Here is a 27,600-nt window from a genome sequence, read left to right as displayed (position 1 = left end):
CAATGGCCACTCGATTTCAATATGCCGGGACATTCAAACCTCAGCCCGAAGCCCTCAGCTGTGCTTGCTTCAAGGACACAGCCCATTATCCTGGCTGCAGATTCCACTTGGAATACGACCCAGTCTTCTTCCACCCCACCCTCGCAGGCACCCAAAGGCCCCCTGGGTGCAGAGTCAGGCCTGGGTTGGAATCCTGGCTCTTCCACTTAGGGGCTGGAAAGCATCTTGATTTCTCTGTGCCTTTGCTTCCTCCTCTGTAAATCAAGATAGTATTTTCTCGGGCTGGGGATGTGGCTCAAGCGGTAGCACGCTCGCCTAGCATGTGCGCGGTGGCGCTGGGTTCGATCCTCAGCACCACATACAAACAAAGATGTTGTGTCCGCCGGAAAAAAAAAATAGTATTTTCTCATTCAGGGAATTACTGTGGGGATTAAAGAAGCTAATATGTATAAACTGATGTTTTCAGTCTTCCAGTAAATTCTACCTTTTGTTATGGTTACAGATATGATTCAAATCACTCAGTCAAACTCCCAAACACCTCAGGCTGGAACATCCCGCCTCTCCAACCCCTGCCCAGCCCCTGCCATGTAGCTTCCTCTGAGATGCCATGGCTGCCAGTTCTAGTTCATGGAAACATCTGTGCTTATCGACCTACCATGGCCGCTCTTGTTGGACTCATTCACAGGCCTCTGCTTCACGCAGCCCATTAATCAACTTGACAATGTCTGGCCTTCTGGACAGACGGTTAGTTTTTGAAGACAGTGACTGAATGTAGTTCTAGTGGAAATCTTGCAGGGTTACACATATCTAGGTCAGTGGGAACTCCAGTGAGCACTGTTCTAGGCACTGGGAATTCATCAGTAACTTATAGCAAAGTCCTTCTCCTTAAGGAACTCACATTTAGGAGGAAGAAATAAATAGTAAGTGTGTAAACAAACGATAGTTTAAAAGATAGTTTTAGGTAGTGACAACTTCCATAAGGGAGAGAGGTGTTTGGGCTACTGTAACAAAATACCATTAAACTGGGCGGCTTATAAACAAAAGAAATTTATTGCTTACAGTTCTAGAGGCCGGTAGATCCAAGATCAAGGCCCTGGAAGATGCCATCTGGTGAGAACCTGCTTCCTTGTTGCCAGATGGTGTCTTTTGTCTGTCCGCTCTTGGTGGAGGGGATGACTGCGTTTCCTTGGGGTTCTTTTTTCCATTCACAGGGACTTTGCATTCGCGACCTAATTATCTCCAAAAGGCCTCTCCTAACATCACCACCTTAGGCATTAGGATTTCAACATAGGAATCTGGGAAGGATGCCAACATTCAGACCCCAGCAGGAGACAAAGCAGGTGGTGGGATGGAGCCTGTGGGGTAGGAGAGGGCAGGGCTCCTTAGCTAGGTGGTCAGATGGGGCCTTTCTGCACACGTGACTAGCTCCTGAGTGTTGAGAAGGAGCAGCCCCATGGAGACTTTGGGAGGAATTTACAAGCAGAAGGAGCAGCAGGCCAAAGGTGCTGGGTGAGACAGCCCTTGTCATGTCCTGGGTACTGAGGAGAAGGCCAGCATGACTGGAGACGGGGGACAAAAGAGGTGATAAGAGGGACTGGATCGCTTTGGACCATGTAGTAAGCTTCTGTGTCACTCTAGCTATGGTTGGGAAGTCCTCGGGGGATCCTACAGACTGAGCCAGTGCCTGATTGGCCTCCCTGTGAGCGCATTCTGGCTGCTGGGCTGACTGAACCACAGGGTTCAAGAGCAGAGGCCAGAAGACCACTTAGGAGGCTGGTGGAGCAGACCAGGAAACGTGGACTTGTAGCAGGAGGGACAACGGAAGTCACTGGACGGGCGCATTTTGAAGGTAGCCAATGAGTTGCCAGAACACTGGACATAGGTAATGTGGGGAAAAGGAGTTAAGGATGCTATCTAGGTGTTTCGCTGAGACATGCTCATTCCACCTACAGAGGCAGGGATGGCTTAGAGAGGACAGCACTTGGATTTAGATATCACCTGGTCTGTTTTGTTTGCTGAGTTGCTTTGTCTCCCCGGCTAAGATGCCCTTAACCCGGGCGTGTAACTCTGGAGGCATGGAGAGAGGTCAGGACGGACATATAAATTGGGGATCATAGACACAGAGATGGCACTTAAGCCCAGGGCACTTCTTGGCTGGATAATTAGAGAAGTCAGAAGGCGGAGAGAGGGGCCTGAATATTGAGCCATTTGGCAAAGGAAAGGGAGCCTGAAGAGAAAACCCCAGGGAACAGCCTGTGACATAGAAGGACAACCTCCTGTAATGTCAACGGAGACTCAGAGAAGAGAGAGTTTCAAGAAGGGAGAGTGATCAGACTGCAGGATGTTGAGATGTCAAGTGTGTTGAGAGAAGAGAGCCAATCACTGCCTTTGCCAAGATGTCAATCACCGGAGACCCAGACCAGGGATGGAGAAGTGTGGGGCAGAGGGACCAGGAGTCTAGGAAGGAGGTTGGCAGGAAACTGGGAACAAGGAAAGTGGAAATAGAAGCCGCATTGGCAAGAACCTTGTGTAATAAGTGGGTAGCAAATCAGTGGGGTGGTTAATGGAGAAGGATGAGGAGGAAAGGGATGGCTGTTTATTTTTTACCATTTTGCTCTGGAAATTGTCAAACGTACATGAAATTAAAGCAGCTAATACAACGAATCCCCCGTACCTGACATTCAGTGACAAGACTCATTAAATCACTGTCAGTCTTTTTTGTCTAGAACCTCATCTGCCACCACCCACTGGGTTCTAAAAAAAAAAAAAAAAAAAGGAAGTTTGGGTTTGTTGAAGATGAATAATATTAAGGCATGTTTTTGAGCTGGTGAGTATGATCCCCTGGAAGAGGAAACTCCTAGGGAAGGGAAGAAGCAGGTAATCCCAGGACAGCTCACGGCTGGGAGAGGGAGGTCGGGAGGGAGCCGGGCAGTAATGCTGCCTTAGTTGGCCGCCTGGCTGCCTAGCTAGCCAGTGAGAGTCCACGAACTGTCCAGTCACTTAGTTAATTGGTAGCTGGTTGCTGGTGAGTTGATTAAAAGAGGAGGATACGGTCTGGGAATTGGGGCCCACGCAGATGGTGGGCTCAGGGCTGGAGAAGGAGGTGGTTCTTGTCCACCTGTCCGTCTTCTCTGTAGGTCTGAGTCCAGCTCATCAACTGAGAGTGAGCGGAGCAGTGAGGGGTGAAGTGGCGTCTCCAGAGAGAGGGAAGTTAAATGTAGTGGAAAAGCATAGATGTTGGGTGCACGGAGCTGGAAAGGGGAGCCCAGACAACGCCACGGGGGACTCTCAGGCAGGGCCCCTCCAGACTGCGCAGAACCAGAGCAGAGTCAGGCCCAGATGGCCCATGGATTGGCCAAGCTACTGTGACAGAGGAAGAGAGAGTGATGAAGGGGCCACGTGTTCCTCCTTGCCAGCTGGGCTGGGGGCCAAGTGACCCAAGGGGCAGGTGGGAAGTAGGAAGAAGAAAACTCAAAGGAGGGAGGCCCTGTGGGTCAGAGGAGGCGTCAGAGGAGGTGATGGTAAAGTCAGTACCAGCGCAGGATGCAGGCGTCAGAGGAGGTAATGGTGAAGTCAGTACCAGTGCAGGATGCAGAGGAGGTGATGGTAAAGTCAGTACCAGTGCAGGATGCAGAGGAGGTGATGGTAAAGTCAGTACCAGTGCAGGATGCAGGCATCAGAGGAGGTGATGGTAAAGTCAGTACCAGTGCAGGATGCAGGCGTCAGAGGAGGTAATGGTAAAGTCAGTACCAGTGCAGGATGCAGAGGAGGTGATGGTAAAGTCAGTACCAGTGCAGGATACAGGGGGGAGGCCCTGTGGGTCAGAGGAGGCATCAGAGCAGGTGATGGTAAAGTCAGTACCATGCACAGGGCCGCATGCTGAGAACCAACCTGGAGTTGACTGAGATCTGGAGTTGGCAGGAGTGTGGGGTCTTGAGTGTGCTGGATATTGGGACAGTTGAAGTCCAGCATATTTAGCTGGGAGATGGTTGAAGACCCTGGGGGTCCTTGGGTGCAGTCCACTTTAATGTCCATTACAAAGTTGGGGTGACCAAGGAGGTGGGAACCATTGACAGGGATGTGGATGCGGCCAAGGATGGGAAAGAGACACAGCGACCCAGGCACCATCATCATGACCAAAGAGGAGAATCTGGTGGGGCTGCAGATGCCATGTGCTTCCCGGGAGCCGGGCTCAGTGAAGCCCAGGGAGTAGAAGTGACAGGAAGTGGCTACAAACAGTGAGAAAGACCCTGTCCCGGCCCCAGGCAGTGAAGCAAGGCGGGTACCTGAGGGAAATGGAGCGTCACTTGAGGGGCCAGTGGCAAGTTTCAGGAAGTGAAGAAAAGGGTTTGTGGGGACAGGAAACAGCGGCTGCATGGTCAGAGAGTGGGTGTCCTGAGCGACACGGAGGGGAAGGGCCATATGGCAAGGGCCAACCTGGAGTTGCCTGAGCTCTGAAGTTGACAGGAGTGTGGGACGAGAGGGGGCTCACCTGGTGGTCTTGCCTGTGCTGGGAGTTGGGACAGTTGAAGTCCAGCATATTTAGCTGGGAGATGGTTGAAGACCCTGGGGGTCAGCTTCTTAAACAGTGTGCTGGGCTGAGTCAGCTTGGGGCAAGTTCTGGGCTGGTCAGTCCCTCCTGGGCCAGAGTGTTGTACTCCACAATACTTCTGGAAAGAGTGTGGGTGGGAAGGAGGATTTTTACAGCACTCTGCTGACTTCCTTCCCGGCTCGTCTACGTCGGATTTTTCTCCCTGGGCTTTGCAATTTTCCTCCCCATTTGAAGAGGTCGCTCCTGGTGCAGAGCCCTGGCTGGTGTTCCCATGGATGCAGGCTTGACTGTGCCTCTGGTTTGAGCTCCTGTCTCGACTTCCACAGCTTATGGGCTCCTTGGGGGCAGGGGCAATGTGCTCCATTTTTGTATTGGCTGCCTTCTGTGTGGTGGCTGCCACCTTTTCTATGATCAAATCAGAGTGTAGCTTAAAGATAGGAATTGTCAAACAAGATTGGTGTCTTTCCCACTAATCCCCAGGGGCTGAGAAATTTCCCATTTGACAACTCTGGGTTTATCTTCGGAAGGCTGAAGATCTGTTCAGATGGACCTGCTATTTTAGGATACAAGGCCAAGTGAATAAGATGGCCTTGACTTCCATAAAGAATTGAAAAACAAGTTCAAGAAAAGACAAATAATGCCAAATCATCTAAGTTAAAAAATAAGACCAAAAAAAATGTGGTGTGTGTATGTGTGTGTGTGTGTGTGTGTGTGTGTGTGTTGGGGATACAACCCAGGGCCTCAGACATACAAAGCAAACCCTCTATGCTGAGCTACAACCCAGTCCTCAAAAAATAAATTTCAACACACAATTGGTTGGCAAAGTTGGCAAACTCACCGACCCTATTCCCCACACCTCGGTAATTCCAACAGAATAATGGCGGCTGTAGTCCCTTTGCCATCTGCAATCACATTGCAAAAGATGAAAGGACATGTACCTGCAAGGAGAACTACACCGGGGATGGATTTACCTGCCGTGGTAACATCTACCAGGTAACACAAGACATGTCTCCACGAAGTAAACTCTACTTCCCTAGGTGTGCCGAGAACCCAGGCTGCTCAGGGAGGTGCAAGAGTTTTGTAAAATGGAAAGCTCTATAAAAATGTGACAGGAGCCCAGCACGGTGGCACATGCCTGTAATCCCAGTGGCTTGGGAGGCTGGGCAGCAGGATCTCAAGTTCAAAGCCAGCCTCAGCAACAGCGAGGCTAAGTAACTCAGTACAAAATAGGATGTGACTCAATGCTTGAGTGCCCCTGAATTCAGTCCCAAGTACCAAAAGAAAAAAATGTGACAGAGTATTTTTTATATAACTTGGCAATGAAAAAAGTTGAGCCTACCTCCAATTCACTTGACCTGGGAAAGAGTGAGGTGCTGGGTAAGATTGGCCATTACAAAGTTGGGGTGACCAAGGAGGTGGGAACCATTGACAGGTTTCTGGAGCCAAAAACCTGGGTCTGAATTCACATCTGCAGGGTAGGTAGCAACATTGCAACTCTGAGCATAGTATATCACCTTTGTGTATCAAAGGTAAAAGAAAATAATGATGGTACCAGCCCTTTCCAGTTATTATAAGAATTAAATACAATAATGTGCACACAGGACACAGCATAGTAACTAAAAAGGATTAACATGACATGGATTGCTCTGTGTGTTTCTTTGTGTGTCCCCACCCATGCACCTGTACCAGACCTAGAGAATGAGACAGGACCATACATGCTGGCTTCTACCTGGCTGATCAAACATTCATGCTAATTGAGAAGCCAAATCTGTCATAAATGTTTAACTGATGTTTTTAAATATTTCAACTATATTTGAAACATTTTTGTAAATATCTGAGTATTATTTTTAAATTTTTCTCAAAGTTCAGTTGCTTTTGGAAATGGCTGAATCTTTCTTTGACAAATCAGACATTGATTTCAGAAAGTTTTGGGGACAACAGTGTGTCCATATGGTCATTCTGAACTTCAGCTGTAAGCCCACATATGAGGCTCCAAAGAGAGCCATTGGCACAGGTTCCCAGCAGAAGGGATAGCGGATACTTGCAACCTGAGAAAAATCATCTCAAAACAACTCTGTGTTATTCCTGTATGTGAGTCACAGGCCTAAAGCAAAATTCCCATGTCTTTGTTTGCAGGAGCTTCCCAAGAACCCAAAAACCTCCCAGTATTTCTTCCAGATTCAGGTAAGAATGTGTCGAGTTGGGGCGGGGCTGGGGTGTGGCTCAGTGATAGGGTGCTCGCCTAGCATGCGCCGGGCCCTGGGTTCCACCCCAGCACTACAAAAGAAAAAAATTTAATTATGGAAGTTGGATCTCAAGCCAGATACAGGATAAAGTTGTAGCCTTCAGTTGGTGGAGGTGGAAGAAAGTCTCGGACCCTGGATTTCTGGGATGGGCCCTGTTTGTCATTTGTGAGCTGCATCTCTCGGGCCTCAGGTGAGCAGCATGTAAGATAGGGGTGAACGCTCACAGACACAGTTCTACACGGAAGAACGCAGCACCATTATGTGGCACGGGGACACCTCGTGCACAGTGATCTCTGAAGATCATAATGGAGGGCTGGGGTTGTGGCTCAGTGGTAGAGTGCTCGCCTCACATGCATAAGGCACTGGGTTCAATCCTCAGCACCTCATAAAAATAAAAGTATTGTGTTCATCTACAACTAAATATTTATTTTTTAAAAAGATCATAATGGAGCTGACAATTTTCAATCACCTGGTGACTTCATAGCCGTTGTGATGGCATAGGGTGACATCATAGCCATTGACTATGGTGATGTCATAGCCATTATGGTGTCACAGAGTGACATCATAGACATTAGCTATAGTGGTGTCACAGAGTGACATCATAGACATTGGCTATAGTGATGTCACAGCCATTGTGATGTCATAGGGTGGCATCATAGCCATTGTGATGTGTAGAGTGACACATCACTCTAATGTTTGCAGTGAGGCTGGTGTGAACAAACATGGGCTGGCATGTGTGTTTGTATCTTGGTTTTTCACAAGTGTTTAAAAACCCAAAATAGAAAAATTCTTATAACAAATGAATGTAAGGTAGAAAATTGTTGTGTGCACCCGTGCAAATTGGTGCATTTAAATTGCATTATTACAAGAGTCCAAAAATTTTTATAGAGTTTAAATGTAAATGTAAAAAGTAGGAAAAAAAAGTGTTTATAAAGTTTAAATGTAAATGTAAAAAGTAGAAAAATAGCAGTAAGTGAACTTATTATTGAAGAAAAAGACTTTTTATGTATTTAGCATGGCCTGAGTTCAATAGCGTCCTCACTGTCACCTCATTCCCCAACCCATCTCGGGTCTCTCATTCGGTCTTCCCTCCACTCTGCCAGCACCCACTCTCTCTGGTCTTTGTTTGAACCCTGCCGATGTCGTGTCAGGAGGAATTCTCTTACCTGTATTGTGGAAGTGAGTGACAGACGGCTCCACTTTCCCCCGACAGATGCATGTCATTAGAGAGCTGGCTGGGCCTGGGCCCTTCACTCTATTTGTACCTTTGTCTACAGCCTTTGACAAGGAACCCCGGGTAAGCTTGTGGCTGTGGGCGGGTAGGGGAGGTTCGGGGCTGGAATGTGCTTTGAGGACCTTGCACTTGGACCAACAGTGGTGACCTTTCTGGTCAGGAGACCTAGGACAAGGTGGAGTACAATGGCAATAGAAGGGACTGTTTCTCAGCATAGGGACCCCTGTCGAGAGAAGCAAGGACATTTGTGATACAGAGCAGAAAGCTGGAGAAAATTAACAAGTCTCCATGATCTGAACCTCTACCAGAAGGAAAGAAGGAAGAAAGGGAGGGAGGGAGGGAGGGAGGGAGGTTGGTTCTCTTTGAGGAGCAGGTCGTGGGGCTCGGGAGGTAACCATGTTGTGAGGGGCTGGGCCAGAGGCCCATGAGGCCCCTCCACTCTGTGAGTCCACAGTGAGACACAGAAGGAACCTGGCCTCTTCCTGCCTCCTACCTGGACGGCCTCTGCCTGTGGCCCTGACACAAACCACACCTGACACCCACTGCCCAGAGTCTGGGAGGGAGGAGAAGTGGGGAATCATGGAGGAGAGCAGGGCAGAAGACAATCTGCAGCAAAAGGCCCTGCCTCTGGCCCGAGCCCTCTGACCTTCTATGACAGATTAAAGACTGGGACAAACAGGGCCTCATGCCCCAGATTCTTCGCTATCATGTGATCGCCTGCCAGCAGCTGCTGCTGGAGAACCTGAAGTTGACCCCCAATGCTACTTCCCTCCAAGGAGAGCAGATTGTCATCTCCGTCTCTCAGGTAAGAGCGTCCGCCTGCCCTCCCCAAGGCCTGCCTCTCCTCCTTTTCCTTACAATAAACCAGCGATGGGGACAGCTAACCTATGGTGAGTGGTTTCCACACACAGACGCTGTTCTAAGTATTTTATATGTACTAACTCATTTAACTCTCAAAACAGCACCGCCATATAAAATATTATTATTAACCCCAATTTCTAAATAAGACAACTGAGCTCAGACAGGTTAAAGTAACTTGCCCAAGGTCACGCAGCAAGGAAAAATCACTGAGCTGAAATTCAAACTCAGAAGCCGAGAAGCCCCAGGCAGGCAAAGAGGGGAAGAAATAAGGATAATATGGATAAAATGTATTAAAAAGAAGTGAATTCTGAACTACTTGTTTATTTCATATTTCAGAATTACGTGACTGTTCTGTTTGATTATATATTATTTGCCATTGGTTTCTCCAGATGAAAATTAGATTCCCGTGTTGGTTTCTTTTTATAATCATAATTTTAAAATGTGTTCAAGTAACTTGACCTTTGGACTCTGCTCCTGATGATTTGACATGTTAGAGAAGCATTCTGTGAGAAGCTGTTTTGTGTGTATCTCTCTTTGTGTTCATCTCTTTTTTCTTTTCTGGTTGATTTCAGGATACAGTATACTTAAACAAAAAGGCTAAGATCATATCCAGCGATATCATCACCACTAATGGAATCGTCCATATCATAGACAAATTACTGTCTCCCCAAAACTTGCTTATCACCCCCAGAGACGCCTCCGGAAAGATTCTGGTAGGTGAACTTGCCATCAGGTCCCGGGCACAGGTGATTCAATGCGCCACCATCTTCGTGCTGACTCAGCATCTCTTTGAAACGGTTCAATCTCAAACTATCATTAAAAGTCTAGTAAACATTATTCTTAGGAGATAAAAACAGGTAAAGGTCTATTTTAAATCAACACATGGATTTTATAAGTTTTTATTTAGTGTCTGCAAGGGCAAGTAGGTAAATAGGTAGGAGACAGATGATAGATGTTAAATATCACTAAACTAAATCTGGAGTAAAACTCCTTCTCAGTGGACATAAAAAAAAAAAAACACTTTAACTCTTATTTTTATTTATTGGTATCGATCTGGGTCCTTCATTGCAGACCAAATAATCTACTTCTTAAGATTCTAGGTACAGCTAGACATGGTGGCACGTGCTTATAATCCCAGCAGCTTGGGAGGCTGAGGCAGGAGGATCACAAATTTGAGGCTAGTCTCAGCAATTTACTGAGACCCTGAGCAACTTAGTGAGACCCTGTCTCAAAAATAAATAAATAAATAAAAGGGCTGGAGATGTAGCTCAGTGGTTAAGCACCCCTGAGTTCAATACCTGGTATCAAAAAAAAATTAGGTCCATCACCAAATTTCTTGGAAGTCTGAAGCCTAATTTGCATGCTGGGCAGTGGGGAACAGCCTAGGGCTGCTCTAGCTGTAAGAGCTTTTTAAATTTCAGTCTCTCCTCCAAGGACATTGGAGACTGGACAGCAAATGCCCCCACCTTCAGAAGGTCCCATGTCCCTGCTCACAGCCATTACCACCTCACATTATTCCTTTCCACTAAGTTTTCCCGGTGCTTCTGCTGGGTGGACCCTGCTTTATCTTTGGGGCTGTAGCTGCAAGGGAGTCTGGTGAAATACAAGGATTAGCCCTCCAGCCTCTAAGATGCAGAAAGGCCTGGGCAGAAGAGAGCAGCAGGGGGCGCTGATGAGCCCAGGCAGCCCCACGCCCACCCACCCTACACATTCCAACAAGCTGTGGTTAAAGCACCTTCTGAACAGTACACAGGAAGCTTCCATGTCCTGTTCTTGTCTTTGCAGCAAAATCTTACAACAGTGGCAGCAACCCACGGCTACAACAGATTTATGAAGCTAATACAGGTAAACACCTGGAGGCAAATGGCTCAGGAGAAACTGCCTAAAGTTGTTTTGCATCTCAGTTGCTGTTTAGGTCACAGCTCTTGCCGCCTCTAATTGGGGACACCTAATTTTCTGGAGTGCAAAGTCGCTCTCTGCCACTCTACTCCCAAAATGTTGTACGGTTTGTTGAGCTATGCGACCGTAGTTTGGCAGGGTTAGACTTTGGGGTACTTGTGGCTCGGGATGGGGAGGAAGGCAGGATGTTCTAGGTGTTCCACATCTGGGATCACCGACTGCACCATACAAATGGGGAGGCTGAGCTGGAGATCTGGGGGGGTCGGGATGGGGGGCATGCCAGGAGGCAGCTAGAAACTGAATTTAAAATTACATCTTTCTGACTTCAGAAACTGTTCCCAAGTTTTGCATAAACCCTTCTTGTTCAAACAAAGGATCACAGAGGAGAATTGGGGACCCCAAAGGGCTCCAAGAACTCTGTTGTCCCCCATAGCACAATTTATACATCTCAGAATTATCCCAGTGATTCCCCCAAAAGATCTGGGTCTCAGACTCACAAGGGTGCTTGATAGAAATGGGGATTTCAAGACATTCAAAATGAAAAATCTCCAAAGATATTATAGGAAAGCCCCTACCCATGCCTAAAACTTATAGCCACCCTCCCCTGTTCACCAGGGTCTGGTTGAACACAGACTTTTATGGAAAGTTAGAAAACCTCTCTGGGGCTCCATAAAATAAAATGATAAAGCCTATCTCATGGTGTTGCTAGAAAAATTAAAAATTAAAATTAAAATTAAAAAGTGTCCCATGGTGCACCTACGTTGTAGAAGGCTCTCAAAATGATTCCTCCACATTCATCTCCCAATTCCTTCTTGGGACATATATGATCTAGGAATCTTAAAAATGTGTGGGATTACCTCACTGTCCTATAGGTTTTGCTTTTTAAATGGAATATGAGAAAAAAGTTTAGCTGGTCCTTCAGAAATTAAGATGTTTGGGCAAAAGTTGTGTCAAAAAAAAAAGATGTTTACTAAAATATAACTTTATTTGCCTATTCATGAAAACCTAGAATTCAACTTTCTGACTTGCTTTGTAAGGAAATGTGGGTCAGAATAGTTGGGATTTCATAAGCCCATAGTTTCTGTCTGTGTCACTCTTGAGCCATGTGGAGTCCTGGTCGGCATCGGTGCAGCTCAGACAGGACTGTTCAGAGAGGTCCTCCTCCTGTGTGGCAGGGCCTGGTTGCACAGCACGTGCTCATACCAGTGAGGGGCTGACTCCCTGTGTTTCAGGATTCAGACTTGATGAGTGTCATCACTGACCCCATTCACACCCCCGTCACTCTCTTCTGGCCCACGGACCAAGCCCTGCAAGCCCTGGCCCCTGAACAACAGAATTTCCTATTCAACCAAGTCAACAAGGAGAAGCTGAAGGAGTACTTGAAGTTCCATGTGATCCGAGATTCCAGGGTACAGTTGTCTCCCACTTACCCATGTTTTCACTTTCCTGAGTTTCAGTTACCCAGAGTCAACCATCATCTCAACATATTAAGTGGAAAATTCCAGAAGTAAACAATTCATATTTTAAATTGGGCACCATTCTTGGTAACATTATGGAACCCCTCATCATCCTGCTGCATCCTGCCTGAAATGTGAATCATTCCTTTGTACAGTGTATCCATGCTATATATGCTACCTGCCCGTTAGTCACCAAGTCACCATCTTGGTCATCAGAGCAGCTTTTGCATAATTGTAGTGCTTATGTTCAGGTGACCCTTATTTTACTTAATAATGATCCCAAAACACAGGAGTAGTGCTGCTGAGTGTTTTACTACAACATATTATTATAATTATTTTCTTAATAGTTGTTTAATCTCTTGGTATGCCTAATTTATAAATTGAACTTTCTCGTAGGTACATATGTATTGAAGAAAACAAAGCGCATGTAGGGTTTAGTATTAGCCATGCTTCTGGCATCCCCTGGGGGTCTTGGAGGGTATCCCCACATATAAAGGGGGACTACTGCATTTGTTAAATGCAGGAGTGACTTCAGGAATGTCCCCAGGGATGATAAAGTCCAGTTCTGAGGCACTGCTGTCCAGGAACTACTGGTGTGTCCTAGGCTCCGTGATGGGAAGGAGACCCTCACCTCCCTGACCCACGGTGTCCTCCCCTGACCCACTCCGGTTAGTTGCATCCTGAAGTACACCACCTGTGGTTCTCTTCCTTGGACCTGTCATTATTTTGATCTTTTTTGAGCAGGGGGTGGGGGGCATGAATTTTAAATTTTAGCCAATACCAAGGAGCTTCTTTCCTTTCCCCTTCCGGATTCACATGGCAGAATGGCTGCTGACAACATGTCCCTGGGTTTTCCAAATGGGTTCTTTCTCTATCCCAATTCCAAAATGTCTGGCAAGCAACTGGCTAGTCTTTGGGGTTTTTGTTGTTGTTGTTTTGTTTTGTTTTGGGGGGTTTGTTTGTTTTGTTTTGTTGGTTTGTTCCAGGTTTTTTTTGTAGTTTTTTTGGGTTTGTTTTCGTTTTTTGTTTTTGTACCAGGGATTAAACTCAGGGGCACCTAAGCACTGAGCCACATCCCCAGCCCTTTTTTGTATTTTATTTAGAGACAGGGTCTCACTAGTTACTTAGGGTCTTGCCAAGTTGCTGAGGCTAGCTTTGAACTCACAATCCTCCTGACTCAGCCTCCCAAGCCACTGGGATTACAGGCGTGCTAGTCTTGATATAATCAGCCATTGATCCCTGAACCAATAAGAGAAGCCAGATCCATAGGAACATAGCAGCCTCAGCCAGGACTCCTATTTCTCGCCAGGGCTGAGCCGTCCACTCCAAGAAGGCGAAATGCCCTGACCTTGGTCCATTCATAGCATCTGGAGTACATTCCTAGGACTGTGTAGCAAGTCACTGTAGATGGGATGGCTTGGAACAGCAGTTATTCCCTCCAAATTTCAGAGGCCAGACGTGTGTAAGAGAGGTGCTAGCGGGGTCCTTCCTTCTGAGGGTGCAGGGGAGAGCAGTTCCGAGCTTCCCACCTGGGTCCTAGTAGTTCCTAGCACTCTCTGGTGTTCCCTGACCAGAGCCCACGTCCCTCCGGTCTCTGCCTCCGTCTCACAAGGCCGTCCCCTCCCTGCGTGTCTGTATCTTCAGATGGCATTCTCCTCTCCTGTCTTCTCTCACCGCCCCACCTGTGTTGGACTGAGCCTACCCTGTTCCAGAATCACCTCCTCTGACCTAATCACACCTACAATAACCCTGATTGCAAATAAGATGACATTGTGAGGTCCTAGGGACCAAGACTTCCACGTGACCTTCTGAGGGGTGTAGCACAGCCCGTAATGGCACCCGAAGCCCTTTCCCAGCCTAACCCAAGACAGTCCCTCAGCCTTTCATTGGCCTCATACACCCAGATGGCATCTTCCCGGACCCCCAAGCATAGCTGTGGGGCAGCCGGGGCTGGCCGAGACTTTTCAGTCACATCACTGTCGTCTGAAATCCAAAATTATTTGAACTTGTGCAAAAACTTTTGCACCTGAATTTAGCTTATTGGCAAAGCTCCTTCCTGCCCTTCGTCAGCCCAAAGGCAGCTATTCATGTGGCACTTTTCTCCCTCAGATTTCAGCTGCGGACCTGCCCCGAAGGGCCTGGAACACCCTGCAAGGTTCCGAGCTCAGTGTCAAGTGTGGAACTGACCGTGATGTCGTGAGTATCATCCCCAGGGGCTAGAAACCTGTTAACAGCCAGCCTGGCTCCAGCCACCTCCCTGTCGAGAGATGCCGGTCTCTTCCCTCCACAGGCAGCAAGCTCCTTGGTGCATTCAGGAGTCCTTTCCCTGGGAGGGCAAGGTGGACACAAGAGACCTGGTCAGTCCTGGCCAGCCCGGCCCTCCTGGCTGGTGGCAGGAAGCCCCCTACCTGGAGGACAGCAGGTTCCAATTGCTTTTTTTTTTTTTTAATTCTTCCATAAGCTGGAAGATGCACTACTAGTCCTGTTCCTTCCCAGCCTCCCTGCGGCCTCACCTCTAGCCCTCTGATAGAGGTCAAGGCCAGCCTGGGCCGCACTCCCTACATCAGCCAACAGAGAGAAGGTCTGCCATTTTTACCCGCCCAGGCTACTTCCTGAAAAATTCTACCTTCTGTAATTCCATATAATGCCTAGATCTGATAGGATTAAACTGCATATAAAGGGAAATAAAAAATAACAGTGGAGGGCTGGGGTTGAGGCTCAGTGGTAGAGCGCTTGCCTAGCATGTGCGAGGCACTGGGTTTGATTTTCAGCACCATATATAAATAAATAAATAAATAAGATCCATCAACAACTAATAATTTTTTTTAAATGACAGTGGATTAAATATATAAGAATGTATTCTCTTGTAAAAGAAATCTGGAGGTGGCCAATCCAGAGCTAGTGGCAGAGGTCTTTTTCTTTCTCCCCTCCAGCTCGTAGTTCTGGCTCTAAGTCACCTCAAGGTCCAACACGGCTGCTGGAACTCCAGCAACTGTGTCCACTTCCCAGGAAGGAGGAAGGGAAAAAGAGATGCATCTCCCAGTTGAGTTGATTCCTTTTCAGGAGCTTTTCAACACGTTCCATCCTGCTTACATCTTATGGCCCGAGTCTGTTTGGCATTTGAATTGCAATTGCATCAACATTTATAACTGAGTTTGAGAAACGCTAGCATCTTTTCACTCCAGTTTTTGGAAGAGTATCTCAGTGTCCTTACACTCCTGAAGGAATCCATCCGATCTCCAAAGTGGACACCCGTCCAGAAGGACAAGACCTGAAACAGACTGGCTCAGGACTGATCCCAAGGCACACTCCAAGGCATAAGCAGATTCATTGTCAGGCCCCTGACGGGCTGCTCTGCAGAGACAGACAGAGAGACAAAGAGAGAAAGAGAGAGAGAGCAAGCAGCGGCAAGCCAACTCCCTGGGGTGGGGGGTTTAGCCCTGGTGACTGGCCTAGCAAGCTTCACCTGATTTTGCAGAAGGCAAGTTATTGTTTCTTGAGAACAGAGAAGAGCAGCTGTTTACCTCTCAAGGAGAGAACAGAGACCAGCAAGTTGCTATCTCTTGAGAATAAGAACAGTATTCATAAAGTGGAGGTGGGGAGGAAGATGGCGGTAGTTATGCCAATAAGAACACCCCCCGCTTGCTCAGTGGGCTGATATTGTTTTCAGAGAACTTTGTGATATTGACTGTTGATAATAGCACAACCCTATGGATTGGGAATCATTAACTATTTACTTGATGAAAAAAAAACTGAACCTCAGAGAAGCTTAGTGATTTGGCCATGGTCACACAGCACAGGAGTACATAGCTCTAACCACAGTTTTTTGGTGTTCCTTCCACTGAATCCCACTCTTTCTATCCCATCCATAGATGTGGATATTTATCTTTTCTCACAGAACTTTCTAAAAGCAGTTTACATCTCGGAGGAATCAATTTAGTAGCTGGGCATCCTTGGGGAGGGAGGCCTTAGGATTGTCAGGAGCATGAAATGAAATGATGTGTCTCGGGACGGTTTCAAGGATGCTGGGACCTGTGCAGGAGGAGATAGCATTATCATTATAAAGTCAAGGCCCACCACTTGCATCTCCTGGAGAGGAAGTTGAACCAGCACTTTGCTAGATGCTGGTGCTAAAGAAGAAACTCAGTGACCGACCTGAAGCAGCCATGTCAGCAAAGGGTACCCTGAGCCACAGCAACGTCACCACTGCTCCACCCCAGCTCCCCTTGCCTGTGCATCTACCATGTGGGTTCAGCAATGTGAGGGGCCGATAGAGCAGGCTCCCAGATGCCCATGCTGCCATATATGCTGTGTGACCTTGAGCAAGTCACTGAACCTCTCACTGCCATAGTTTCCTTGTCTGCAAACAGAAGTGGTAACAGTAGCTACATCCTAGGGTTGTTGCTAGGATTAAAAGAGTTTGCACAGTAAAAGGCTTAGAACAGAACCTGGCACGTGGTATGTGCTGTTTGAGAGATGCACAGGTGACGGGTAGATCGATAATAGATGGCGGAAGATGGATGGATGGTCCGTGGATGATACCTGGATGGATGGATAGGTATTTTCCCCCTCTCACAGGTGTAGGCCACATTATATGGCCTGGGAAGAAGGAAGTCTTGACTGTCCCCCTCTCTCTCAGGGCGAGCTCATTCTAAATGACCAAATGTGCAGAGTCGTGCAGCGGGAGCTCCTCTTCGACCTGGGCGTGGCCTATGGCATTGACTGTCTGCTGATGGACCCCACCCTAGGAGGCCGCTGTGACACCTTTACCACTTTCAATGTCTCGGTCAGTCCTAAAACACCACTGTGGTAAGAGCACCTTGGGCCAAAGAGCAGCCCTGTGATCCCGCGGAAGCCCTGCCCCAAACCCAGGTGGACCAGCACCAAGAGAGCTGGGGTCCACGGGGTGGAATTCTTCAAATTCAGAATCCACAGCCTCTTCCTAGCCCGGCCCAGGCCTTGAACATCCCTGCTCATCTGCCCACCCAGCAGGCCAGCCTTCATCCCCTCACCGTTTAGAAAACAGCCCACTTTGCTCAGTGCTCATCAGACCCCACCAAAACCTAACAATGGGAGTGGTCACCACCAACTCCACTGTGTAGACTTGGAAACTGAGTCTCCAAGAGGGGGGGCGACGTAGCAAAGGTATCAGTGTTTGGCATCAGTGCCTGGCATCTCATAGGCATGCACTAACTATCCCACAATAGGGGGGTACCAATCAAAGTAGGAAATCAAACCGATTGTCCTTTCTACAATAAGAGGCAGTGGCTTCCTAAGTTCCAAAGTCTGTTCACGCACATTTCTCCAGCTAATGATTTTCTCTCGCCAATGCCCTGAAGACCAAGTAGCAGCAAGAATTTTTACCTCTACTTTTTACACATCATAAAGGTAAAGATCAGGGCGTGGAGGGGTGCTAAAGGTGTCACCGCTAGCTTAAAATGGAGGTGCACCTGCATCCACTACCCCCAGGCACCTGGTCACGCAGCCCAGGGCCAGCTCTGGGTAACAGAGGCTTTGTTCAAAGAACCCAGCCAAAGATTTGAGGTCCAAGACAGACCTTCAGAATTCTCCATGGCCAAGCTAGGGTGTGTCTGTTTATATCTTCTTGATCAGAGGCAGAATCTTAATGGGTATGAACAAGTTCTTAATCCGCCCATCCAGGTGGTAAGCAGGGACATTGCCTGGTGTTTTCCTGTATGCTTGACCTGAGCGTCTCTCTTCTTGCACGCTAGGGGGACTGTGGGAGCTGTGTCAATACTCCCAGATGCCCACGGTGGAGCAAACCGAAGGTAATCATGAATGCAATGTTGGGAAAGCCACGGCAGGTTCATTATCAGACCTCAGGCTTCTGGGGTGTGTGAGCACGTGTGCTCTGGAGGGATCTGTGTGTGTGCGAAGTGAATGCCACCTGTCATTCCTCAACCACCCAGCAAGTGGGATAAGGGATGTACACGCCCAGGCAGCCTGTCAACCTACTATGCATCTTCTAGGAACTGTCTAGAAAGCTCCTGGGGTTACAGACCTGCAGGAGAATTTAAAAAATGGTTATAATGTTAACTGCTGTGCTTTGTTGGCTGCTGTCTACCATGCCCTACGCTCTCTGCTGGGTCCTTTAGATATTGATGATCCTTATTCTTCATCATAAGACCTGTAGGAAGGTCATTTTACATCCACTTCACCCATGAGAAAATGGATCAGAGAGGGCACACAATGAGCCCTCGACCACACAAGAAGCAAGGAGCAAAGGTAGGATTCAGCCCAGAAACCCATATAGAGTCTTAGTGAGGCCAATGAATTTTGGAGTCCACTGACCTGGGGTTAAATTCCACTGATCTTTGGCAAGTTACAGGGTCTATCAGTTTTGCTCTGTAAAATGGAGCTGAGAACGATTCTATACTTGGCTCTTGGAAAAATATCTATATTAGTAGATTCTTTTTTTCTTTTTTTTTTTTTCTTAGTACCGAGAATTGAACCCAGGGGCACTCAACAACTGAGCCACATCCCCAGTCCTTTTTTTAAATATTTTACTTAGAGGCAAGGCCACACTGAGTTGCTCAGGGCCTCACTAAGTTGCTGAGGCTGGCTTTGAACTCACAATCCTCCTGCCTCAGCCTCCCAAGCCACTGGGATTATAGACATGCACCACCACGCCCAGAAAAATATCTATTTTAAAATAGGGGCACATTTAAGTGTCTGACACATAGTAAGTGCCGATTAAATATTGGTTTTTGGTTTTTTTTATTTCTACTCTACACCTAAAACCCCTAACAAAATCACCTCTGCAAAACAAAATGTAATGTGCACTCTTGCTGGGGATTGGGGTCTCTTCAAACACCTTCCATGATGGGAAACTACCTCTCCCTGACCCCCCCCCTCTCTGGGCTACAGTGACATTTGCAAAGGGCTCCTAGGGTCAGAAAGGCCTTCCTCTCCAGAAGGGGACGAATCCTGCCCTGCGTGGCGGCTCTGCCTGCTCCTTGGCCTATGGCGCGGCCAGTCCCCGGCAGTACCGGGATCCTCCAGTGGGGGGCGGGCGAGAGCCCCAGCCTGGGCGTAAGGCGGTGGCTTAATGTGGTCCTCTCTCTTCCTTTAGGGAGTGAAGCAGAAGTGTCTCTACAATCTGCTGCCGTTCAAGAGGAACCTGGATGGCTGCCAGCAGCAGTGCATGCTGGTGATCCAGCTCCCCAGGTGCTGCAAGGGCTACTTCCTGCCCGACTGCCAGGGTGAGGGCCTCTTCCTTCAGGGGCTGCTCTGAAGGTGTGCAGCCTCACTGCCCAGCTTCTGAGGGGACCGAGCCACGAGGAGGTGCCAGAGCACCTTCCTTGTGATCCCCAGGCCCCAAAGGAGCGCTCTGAGGAGTCGTGCGTGTGTCTCGTTTATTCGTTTGCCTACTTTGCGTTTTACTGAGTTGAGATTCCACCGTCACATATTCCACTTGTCTGCCTCTTTGCTTGACCTACAGCAGAGGTATTTCCCCTGGTGCTAAAGACACTGCGTAGTTAATTTTTTGATGCTCTGCAGCATCCATGATATGGATAAGCGTGTCTGGGTACATGCATTTGATAGGATTCTACCCGTAAGAGATGATATCCTGGAATGGCACATCTAGACCATAATCTCCTGGAAATCCCCCATTATGGACTATCTAGCATTTTCCTCCCTCCTGTAGCTCCATGACAAAGGGCCTTTGGGCCCATCCTGAAACCCAGTGTCTAGATATGACCTCTAGTGAATAATACAGCCATGACATAACGGTGGCCCAGTCCGGCATATTGTCAAGTACTGTGTTTTGCACAAGTCAGGGTATTTAATCTTGGCTCTCCAAGGGAGCAGTTCCACCGTTGATCCCATTTAATAGATGAGAAAATATTTGTTCACTGCTTTAGATTTCCAAAATGCTCTCAGCTATAATACTTCATGTGAGACTCACAATAATAATGTGACAAGGTCACACAGGCGCTGTAGCGTGATCGTTATTGTCACCATCTTCCTTTGGAGCTAAGAAAACCAAAACTCAGAGCAAGTTCATTTCTCAACCCACATCTCCTCCTCCGCAGGTCTCCTGACTCCCAAACTCCGTGCACAATTCCGCCTGTTGTCCTGCCAGCGTAGAATCCTCTCAGATGCATGGACCCTCATGTCCCGTGGGCCAGTGGCCTGCCCTCAGTGTCCACTGACACCCAGAGCCACTTCCTGGATGTCAGAATCCATAGCACGTTCTAGAAGGCGCTGAGCTGCCCTAGTTTGGGGACTGGGAGTCACCACTGTTCCTCTCTTCCAGCCTGCCCTGGAGGACCAGATGCGCCGTGTAATAACAGGGGTGTCTGCCTCGAAGAGTACTCAGCCGCGGGACAGTGCCAGTGCAACATCGGCTTCAACGGGACCGCGTGCGAGCTGTGCTGGCCAGGCAGATTCGGGCCTGAATGCCAGCGTAGGTGGCCGCCTCCCTGATGTTCCCCTCTCCATCCTCATCCACGCCTTCCGCCTTCTCCCACCATCCACCTCCATCTGCCTTTTTTCCTTCTCCCAGTTTTCATCCCCAGTCACCTTCACCCCTAGAGCCGCAGCCACCAAGACAAGCTGTGGCTGAACAAAATCCACTCTCAGTCATTCAACCTACAAGCACCTATTGAGTTCTTACTGATATTGACAGCTAATATTTGTTGAGTGCCTACTATGTGCCTGGCATATGTTGTCCCATCTAACCCTAACCCTGACCCTCTGAAGCAGGCCCTGTTATTACCAGCAGCAGGCAGATCAAGAAACCCAGGCACAAAGAGTTCAAGGGGTTTTCTCAACAGCAGGAATTGTCCTAAGGCTGGGGATACAGTGGTGGGAGGGGCACAGAGCCAAGTCCCAGCTCTCAAACAAAAATAGTTATAAAGGCTGAGAAGACAAAAGGCAGGCATAGGGATGGAGGAGGAAAAAAAAAAAAAAAAACCTCTGGCAGGTGCGGTGGCACACGCCTCAAATCCCAGCGGCTCTGGAGGCTGAGGCAGGAGGATTGGGAGCCAGCCTCAGCCCTAGATAATTTAGTAAGACCCTGTATCCAAATGAAAAATAAAAAGCTGAGCTGGGACTCTGGCTCAGTAGTTAAGCACCCCTGGGTTCAATCACCAGTACCAAAAAAAAAAAAAAAAAAGAAGAAAAGGATGAAAGGCTCTGTTTTAGAAGACATCCCACACCAGGAGTGCTTGAGTAGAGACCTGTCAGAGGTCATGGGAATATCAAGAGCAGGTCGACCAAACAGAGAGCAATGCTAGAAAGGTTCTGTGACTCCACTGTTCAGGATGGAAGCCACCAGCCACGTGGGCTATGGAGCACTCAAAATGTGTGACTGAGGAGCTGGACTTTTTTTTTTTTTTTTAAGAGAGAGAGAATTTTGATATTTATTTTTTTCTAGTTTTCGGCGGACACAACATCTTTGTTTGTATGAGGTGCTGAGGATCGAACCCGGGCTGCACGCATGCCAGGCGAGCGCTCTACCGCTTGAGCCACATCCCCAGCCCCTGGACTTTTTAATTAGCTTAAATTTCAATAGCCGCATGTAGCTAGTGGCTACTGCAGTGAGCAGAGGCGTGGCTTTCCTGAAGGAGAGATTAGCAAGTGCAGAGGCCCTGATCCAGGAGGGCTTGGCATGCAGGACAGCCAGGAGGCCAGGCCAGCTGAGCAGAGTGGGCAAAGAAGAGGAAAGGAAGGAAACGAAATCTGAAGGCCACCAGGGCCAGCTCCCCAGGCGCTCTCAGCCAGCTGATGGTCAAGAGCATCTCAGGGTGAGGGCGGAGGAGTGTCATGAGCAGATGGCCTCCGAGCTCCCTGCGGAGGGTTACAGAAGCAGGGCCACCACCACGGGGGAGGTGAACAGCAGTCTCAGCAGGAGTCCATGGTGACTTGGGCTGGCATGGTCACACTGCAGGGGGTAAGAAGGGAGGAAGTGGCCCATCTCAGACCTTTCACTAGATTTCTCCATCAGGAGGCCCCAGGTGAGGTTCTGTCCCCCTAACTGTTGTATCATGACTCTGTCCCCCATGATGCTCTGCACTTCTGCGATCAGAACATTCGCCACATTCATAGTCGCACGCTCAACAGCCTTGTTACTCCTAGACCCCAGGGTGAGACCCCTGAAGACGAGAAGCTTCTCTCTGACGTTTTCCCTGTAACCTCACCGCCCCGTAGTGCCTGGATAAGTCACCTCCTGAACGTGTGGATAAATGAATGGGCCCCTGTGACATAGCACAGTGCGTCCCAGGCCAGAAGCTCACAGCCAGTGGGTGCTCAGGGGGCCGGCAGGTGGGATCCCAGCCCTGATGGCCCATTCCCAAACACTCTCTGATCTGCCTTTCAGCCTGCAGCTGCTCAGAGCACGGACGGTGTGACGATGGACTCGCCGGCTCCGGTCAGTGTGTGTGTGAACCGGGGTGGACCGGCCGCTTCTGCGACGTTCAGGCAGGTCTGTCATGGGAAGGGCCAGCCGCTGGCAGCACCCGACTGAAAGGGTCCTAGTGAGGGTGGGGGTCTGGTGGCCTGAATGACAAAGCCAGTCTTTCTGCGTCTGCACTGTGATCTGGATAAACTGGCAGAGGTGTCTTCACGTAGAAGACTGATTCTAGAATCTCCGAGTCGCCAGGCTGGGAAGGACCGTAGCAAGTGGCCCCGTGCTCCTGCCCCGTGGGGGTTCTTACGGGCCACAGATGATGCTCGGGGGAGTCTTGGGACTCACAGGTGGCCCCAGCTCCTCACACCTGGTGCGGGACCGTGGTGGCCTCTGTCTTTGCAGAGCTGGCCCCTGTGTGCACGCCTCCTTGCTCTGCCCACGCCACCTGTGTGGAGAACAACACGTGTGAGTGTGACCTGGGCTATGAAGGCGACGGGGTTACCTGCACAGGTGAGACCGCTCTCTGTACCTGGGAAACAGCGGCTCGGTGCTGGACAGGAGCAGGACCGGGTCAGGGTGCCTGCGCCTGTCCCGGCTCTTCTGCCTCCTGCTGGCCTCCTCACCCAACCCACCCTCCCTCCGCTCGGCTCCCTCACGGGGTCTGCCCGGGGCTCGCTGCCCACCTCCCACGCCAAGGCTTTGGAATCGTTTGGAAAAACAGGATGCACTTTATTGTAGAGTGTTTTCCTAACTCTAGGAGTCAGTCAGTCTTACTTCAAAAACTCCAGGTGCTACAGTATTTAAAAAAAAAAAAATACATCTATCATCCTGTGACCTCCCATGAGAAGCACTGTGGACACTGTGAAATCTGTCCTTGGGAGCTAAGATGTCACCCAGCCATAGAGAGTCTCAAATGAACCGGGTGTAAACGAGGCAGGTGTTTATTTCTGTCTCGTATAACAGTTTGAATTTCACCTGAATGGTCACCCTGAAGGGTTGTGGCCGACGTGGCCACCAACGTGAGCACACCCCAGCAGCAAGATGAGAGAGGGAGCGGATGAGGCAAACCTTCCCTTTAAGACCATGGCCTCGCGGCTGCTGAACTCAGACCTGCTCCCCTCCCAAGACTGGCACCTCACCTTCTGCCAAGAGCCAGGGAAATGGGGTGTTTTCTTAGCCCACCTCCAGATCCATTTCCTATTAGGAAACAAAGAGCCTGGGCACCGGGGAGAAGCTAGCAGTCAGTCTCATGCACTGCCTGATTCCTTTTTCATGGCTAAATAAACATCCACATGGAGAGGTGAACTTCCCCTGCAGTCATTAAGTCTCCCTGTACCTGCAGCATGGGGACAGCTCCAGGGCATTCCAGAGGGCTCCGTGCTCATCAGTGGCAGCACCGGCCACCCTCTCCTCCCTGCCGCTCTTAGGTAGGGCTTGGGTCCTCAGGATCTCAAGAGGCTGCCACAGACCCCAGCACACAGGAAAACTCAGCCAGCTTTCCCGCTGTGCTGAGGCGATAACCAGACTATGAGGGGAGTGTGAAAACCAAGGTCCTAAGAGCCAGCACAACACAGTGGGCCAAACCACCCCGGGTTCGAATCCCAGCCCTGCCATGTCCTAGCTGTTTTACCTCTGCCAGGTGAGGGAAGCTCTCTGGTCCTCAGTTTGTTCATCTGTGGAATGGGGTCAACAATGCCTGTCCAACAAGGTGGTTCCTGTTGCACTAACCCCCCCCCCACACACACCTTTATTCTAACATTAAAAACCCAAACGTATTCTGAAATCGACTACCAAAGTGAACCTAGAGGTATGTTTCCTGCGGGGGACCCGGCGTGGGGGAGTGGACAGAGGTCACCAGGACTGGTCCGTGAGCGTTTCACAGTGTCTAAGTGTTGCAAAGGCTCTCAGAGAGACCGCAGTGCTGGGCTCTGCTGCCCCCCACCCAGCGTGCTGGCGGGCGCAGGTCACCGGCAGCCCCGGCCCGAAGCCCCGGGTTCAGAGGGTGGTCAGCGGAGCCTCTCTCCCCCTCCTCCAGCCGTGGACTTCTGCAAACAGAACAACGGGGACTGTGCCAAGGCCGCCAAGTGCTCCCAGAAGGGCACCAAGGTCTCCTGCAGCTGCCTGAAGGGCTACAGGGGAGATGGCCACAGCTGCGTGGAGATAGACCCCTGTGCCGACGGCCTCAACGGTGGGTGTCACGAGCACGCCACCTGCAGGATGACCGGCCCGGTGAGCCCGCTCCCTGACACCCTGCCTCCCTTGAGCCTCCTCCCCACTTTCTGCCCACTTCTGCTGCTTGTTAAAAGTCAGTGGATGAGTGTCATTGTCCTCCTCAACAGAAGGGGGGCTTCAGTGGGAAGTCTGGTGAAACCTACGCAGAGTCTATTGTTTAGTAAGAAAAATGACATTGATTTCTTAATTTTGACAAGGGGACGATGCTTCGATAAGATGGTGACATTAGGGGAGACTGGTGGGCTGCAGCGGGCAGCTCTCTCTGCTGCCTTTGTAACTTTCCTATGAATGAATCTAAGATTATTCAAAGCTTAAGGTGTATTCAGGGAGTCGATAGCCGGGCACAGTGGCGCACGCCTGTAATCCCAGCAGCTCGGGAGGCTGAGGCAGGAGGATGGCAAGTTCAAAGCCAGCCTCAGCAACTTAGTGAGGCTCTAAGCAACTTGGCGAGACCCTGTCTCTAAATGAAAACTTTAAGAAAGGGCTGGGGATGTGGCTCAGTGGTTAATGCCCCTGGGTTCCATCCCTGGTGCCAAAACAAAGAGTTGAGAAGCCGGAGTGTAATGAGTGGCACTCAGTCAGTCTTTGGGGGATGGAATCAGCGCCCTGTTTCTCTGGTGGGAAGAGCAGAGTGGGAGATGATGCCCAGTGCTGGTCACACACACAGACCAAGAGTCAGCCGGCCTGTGAGACTCAGCTCCTGGACTTACCGACTTCGAGGCCTGGCCCTGGCTACTTAATGGCTCTGAGCCTCAGCTTCCTCCTCTGTAAAATGGGCCTCACCGTCACGTAGACTTCACAGGGTTGCTGTGGGAATTAGATGAGATAATCCACTGATTCCACCAGCAGTCACCAGGCACCTACCATGGGCTATGCAGGGGCTGGGGTACGGCATTAGAGACAGGCAGGTCCCCTGCGTCCCTGGAGCCTGCAAACCAGGAGAAGGAAGGGGCAGGGCTTGCTACATGAACTCCTTTCAGACCAGGCCAATGTGCAGAGCAGCTGGACTTGGGGGGCTCTCCGAGGAAGGGGCACTCAGGCCGAGATGAGATGGAGGCCGAGGTTTGACTGTGAGCCTGTACCAGAGCAAGATGTCGCCCTTACCCATCCCCGCCAGACAGGAGGTGCCTTCTCCTGGTCCTTCCAACACCTCCCAGGCCGGATGCGGGTCCCCAGGGCACTTGGGGTCCTGGGATCCTGGGGTCCTAGAGAGTCTTTTTCATCTTGGCCCACTCTCTTCCCACAGGGCAAGCACAAGTGTGAATGTAAGAGTCACTACGTGGGGGACGGGCTGGACTGCGAGCCAGAGCAGCTGCCCCTGGACCGCTGCTTGCAGGACAACGGGCAGTGCCACGCGGACGCCGAGTGCACCGACCTCCACTTCCAGGGTCGGTATAGCTGGGCGCCATGGCCCAAAGCACCTTTCTGTTCGGGCTTGGGGAAGGGACCTTCAGAAGAGGAAAAAGAGAAACAAAGCGTAATTTAAACAGACCAAAGCGTCCTTACATTGCCCAGACCCAGTGTGGGCAGGAGGCGGGCAGAGGAAACTCAGGATTGGCCCCTGAGCCACTAGGAGCAGGATGGACCTCCAAGGCCGTCTGTCCCAAGTTTTCCCGAGCTTACTTTTCCCCATCACTTAGAAACCCATCAGCTGTTGATTGCAACTGAATCCCAGAAGCCCGGCTCAGGGTCAAGAATCAAAGACTCATATTGCAGAAGCAATTTGCTTAATAGTTGTTTTGATGATAGCGCATCGATTGGCACTTACCCCGGGCACTTCCAAGCATGATTTGAGTGGCTTATAACAAACTCACAGGCACACTCCCAGGCTCCCCACGCTCAGGAGGAAGTGCCTGCTCACACGGGTCAGAGGAGGGCAAACTGGTACAGCACTTAGAGCCACGGGAGTGGCCATGTGTCCGTCAGATGGACTCAGGGTTGGGGATCTTCATTCCTATAGAAATCTAGGAATTGAATGAAGATAAACACACTCAACCCAGCATTAATGAAAATCACCAAAAATTAGAAATACCCTAGATATTTCATGTAAAGGACAATCAAATACACTGCCACACATCTACCCGAAGACACTGTGAGGTCTTGGCAAGGAGACAGGACAACATATTTCCAGACATCTCCAAGCTGTGTGGCCAGCAAGATGGCAGGACCTACATCTAGGGATTGTACTGCTGGGCTGTGGGCGGTCAGGAAAAACTGAAATTAGCCTTTTTTTTCAGTGAGAAAGAGTCCTTTAATGACATTTTATAATGAACTTATAAACAATATAAAACTGGGACTCGGTTCTTGAACTATTTCTGGTCTATGTCCTCGAAATATTTGAAAAGATACTAGCTACAAACAAATTATAAAAATTACCCAGTATCTTGGGGAGAACTCGAATTTTTAAAAACTTTTTTAAATGGTGTAGCAGTGATACAGAGCCCTTGGCATAAGTTCCACTTTAAGATATATTTTTTTTCCTAGTTGTAAAAGTCATCAAAAAGATTCAATTTTAAGTATTATGGGCTGGGTACAGTGGCAGATACCTTTAGTCCCAGCCACAGAGGAGGCTGAGGCAGGGGGTGTCAAGTTCAAGGCCAGTCTGAGCAAGTCAGTGAGATGCCATCTCAAAATAAAAAAGGGCTGGGGATGTAGCTCCATGGTAGAACACTTGCCTAGCATGTGCAAGGCCCTGGGTCCAACCCCAGCACTACCAAAAAAAAAAAAAAAAAAAAAAACTATTA

The 27,600-nt window shown here is 49.4% G+C and overlaps 1 protein-coding gene across 2 annotated transcripts in view; it reads left to right on the top strand.

Annotated features, from left to right (window-relative positions):
• Positions 1–27,600, top strand: part of Stab2 (stabilin 2) — a 155,308-nt gene that overhangs the window by 110,843 nt on the left and 16,865 nt on the right. For both annotated transcript variants that reach the window (XM_015482841.2, XM_048802956.1), the window contains 16 exons: positions 5,426–5,545; positions 6,689–6,736; positions 8,012–8,095; positions 8,691–8,837; positions 9,466–9,606; positions 10,679–10,738; positions 12,025–12,201; positions 14,359–14,445; positions 16,889–17,035; positions 17,982–18,038; positions 19,343–19,472; positions 20,531–20,680; positions 22,595–22,699; positions 23,027–23,134; positions 24,660–24,853; positions 26,103–26,244. In XM_015482841.2, coding sequence (XP_015338327.1) covers positions 5,426–5,545; positions 6,689–6,736; positions 8,012–8,095; positions 8,691–8,837; positions 9,466–9,606; positions 10,679–10,738; positions 12,025–12,201; positions 14,359–14,445; positions 16,889–17,035; positions 17,982–18,038; positions 19,343–19,472; positions 20,531–20,680; positions 22,595–22,699; positions 23,027–23,134; positions 24,660–24,853; positions 26,103–26,244 — 1,897 coding nt within the window. The remainder of the gene's footprint in view (positions 1–5,425; positions 5,546–6,688; positions 6,737–8,011; positions 8,096–8,690; positions 8,838–9,465; positions 9,607–10,678; positions 10,739–12,024; positions 12,202–14,358; positions 14,446–16,888; positions 17,036–17,981; positions 18,039–19,342; positions 19,473–20,530; positions 20,681–22,594; positions 22,700–23,026; positions 23,135–24,659; positions 24,854–26,102; positions 26,245–27,600) is intronic.

This window comes from Marmota marmota, unplaced genomic scaffold (assembly GCF_001458135.2).
Source record: "Marmota marmota marmota unplaced genomic scaffold, marMar, whole genome shotgun sequence".
NCBI classification, from domain to species: domain Eukaryota; kingdom Metazoa; phylum Chordata; class Mammalia; order Rodentia; family Sciuridae; genus Marmota; species Marmota marmota.
The sequence above is the reverse complement of the archived record's forward strand: the minus strand, read 5'-3'. Positions and strand labels throughout refer to the sequence as shown.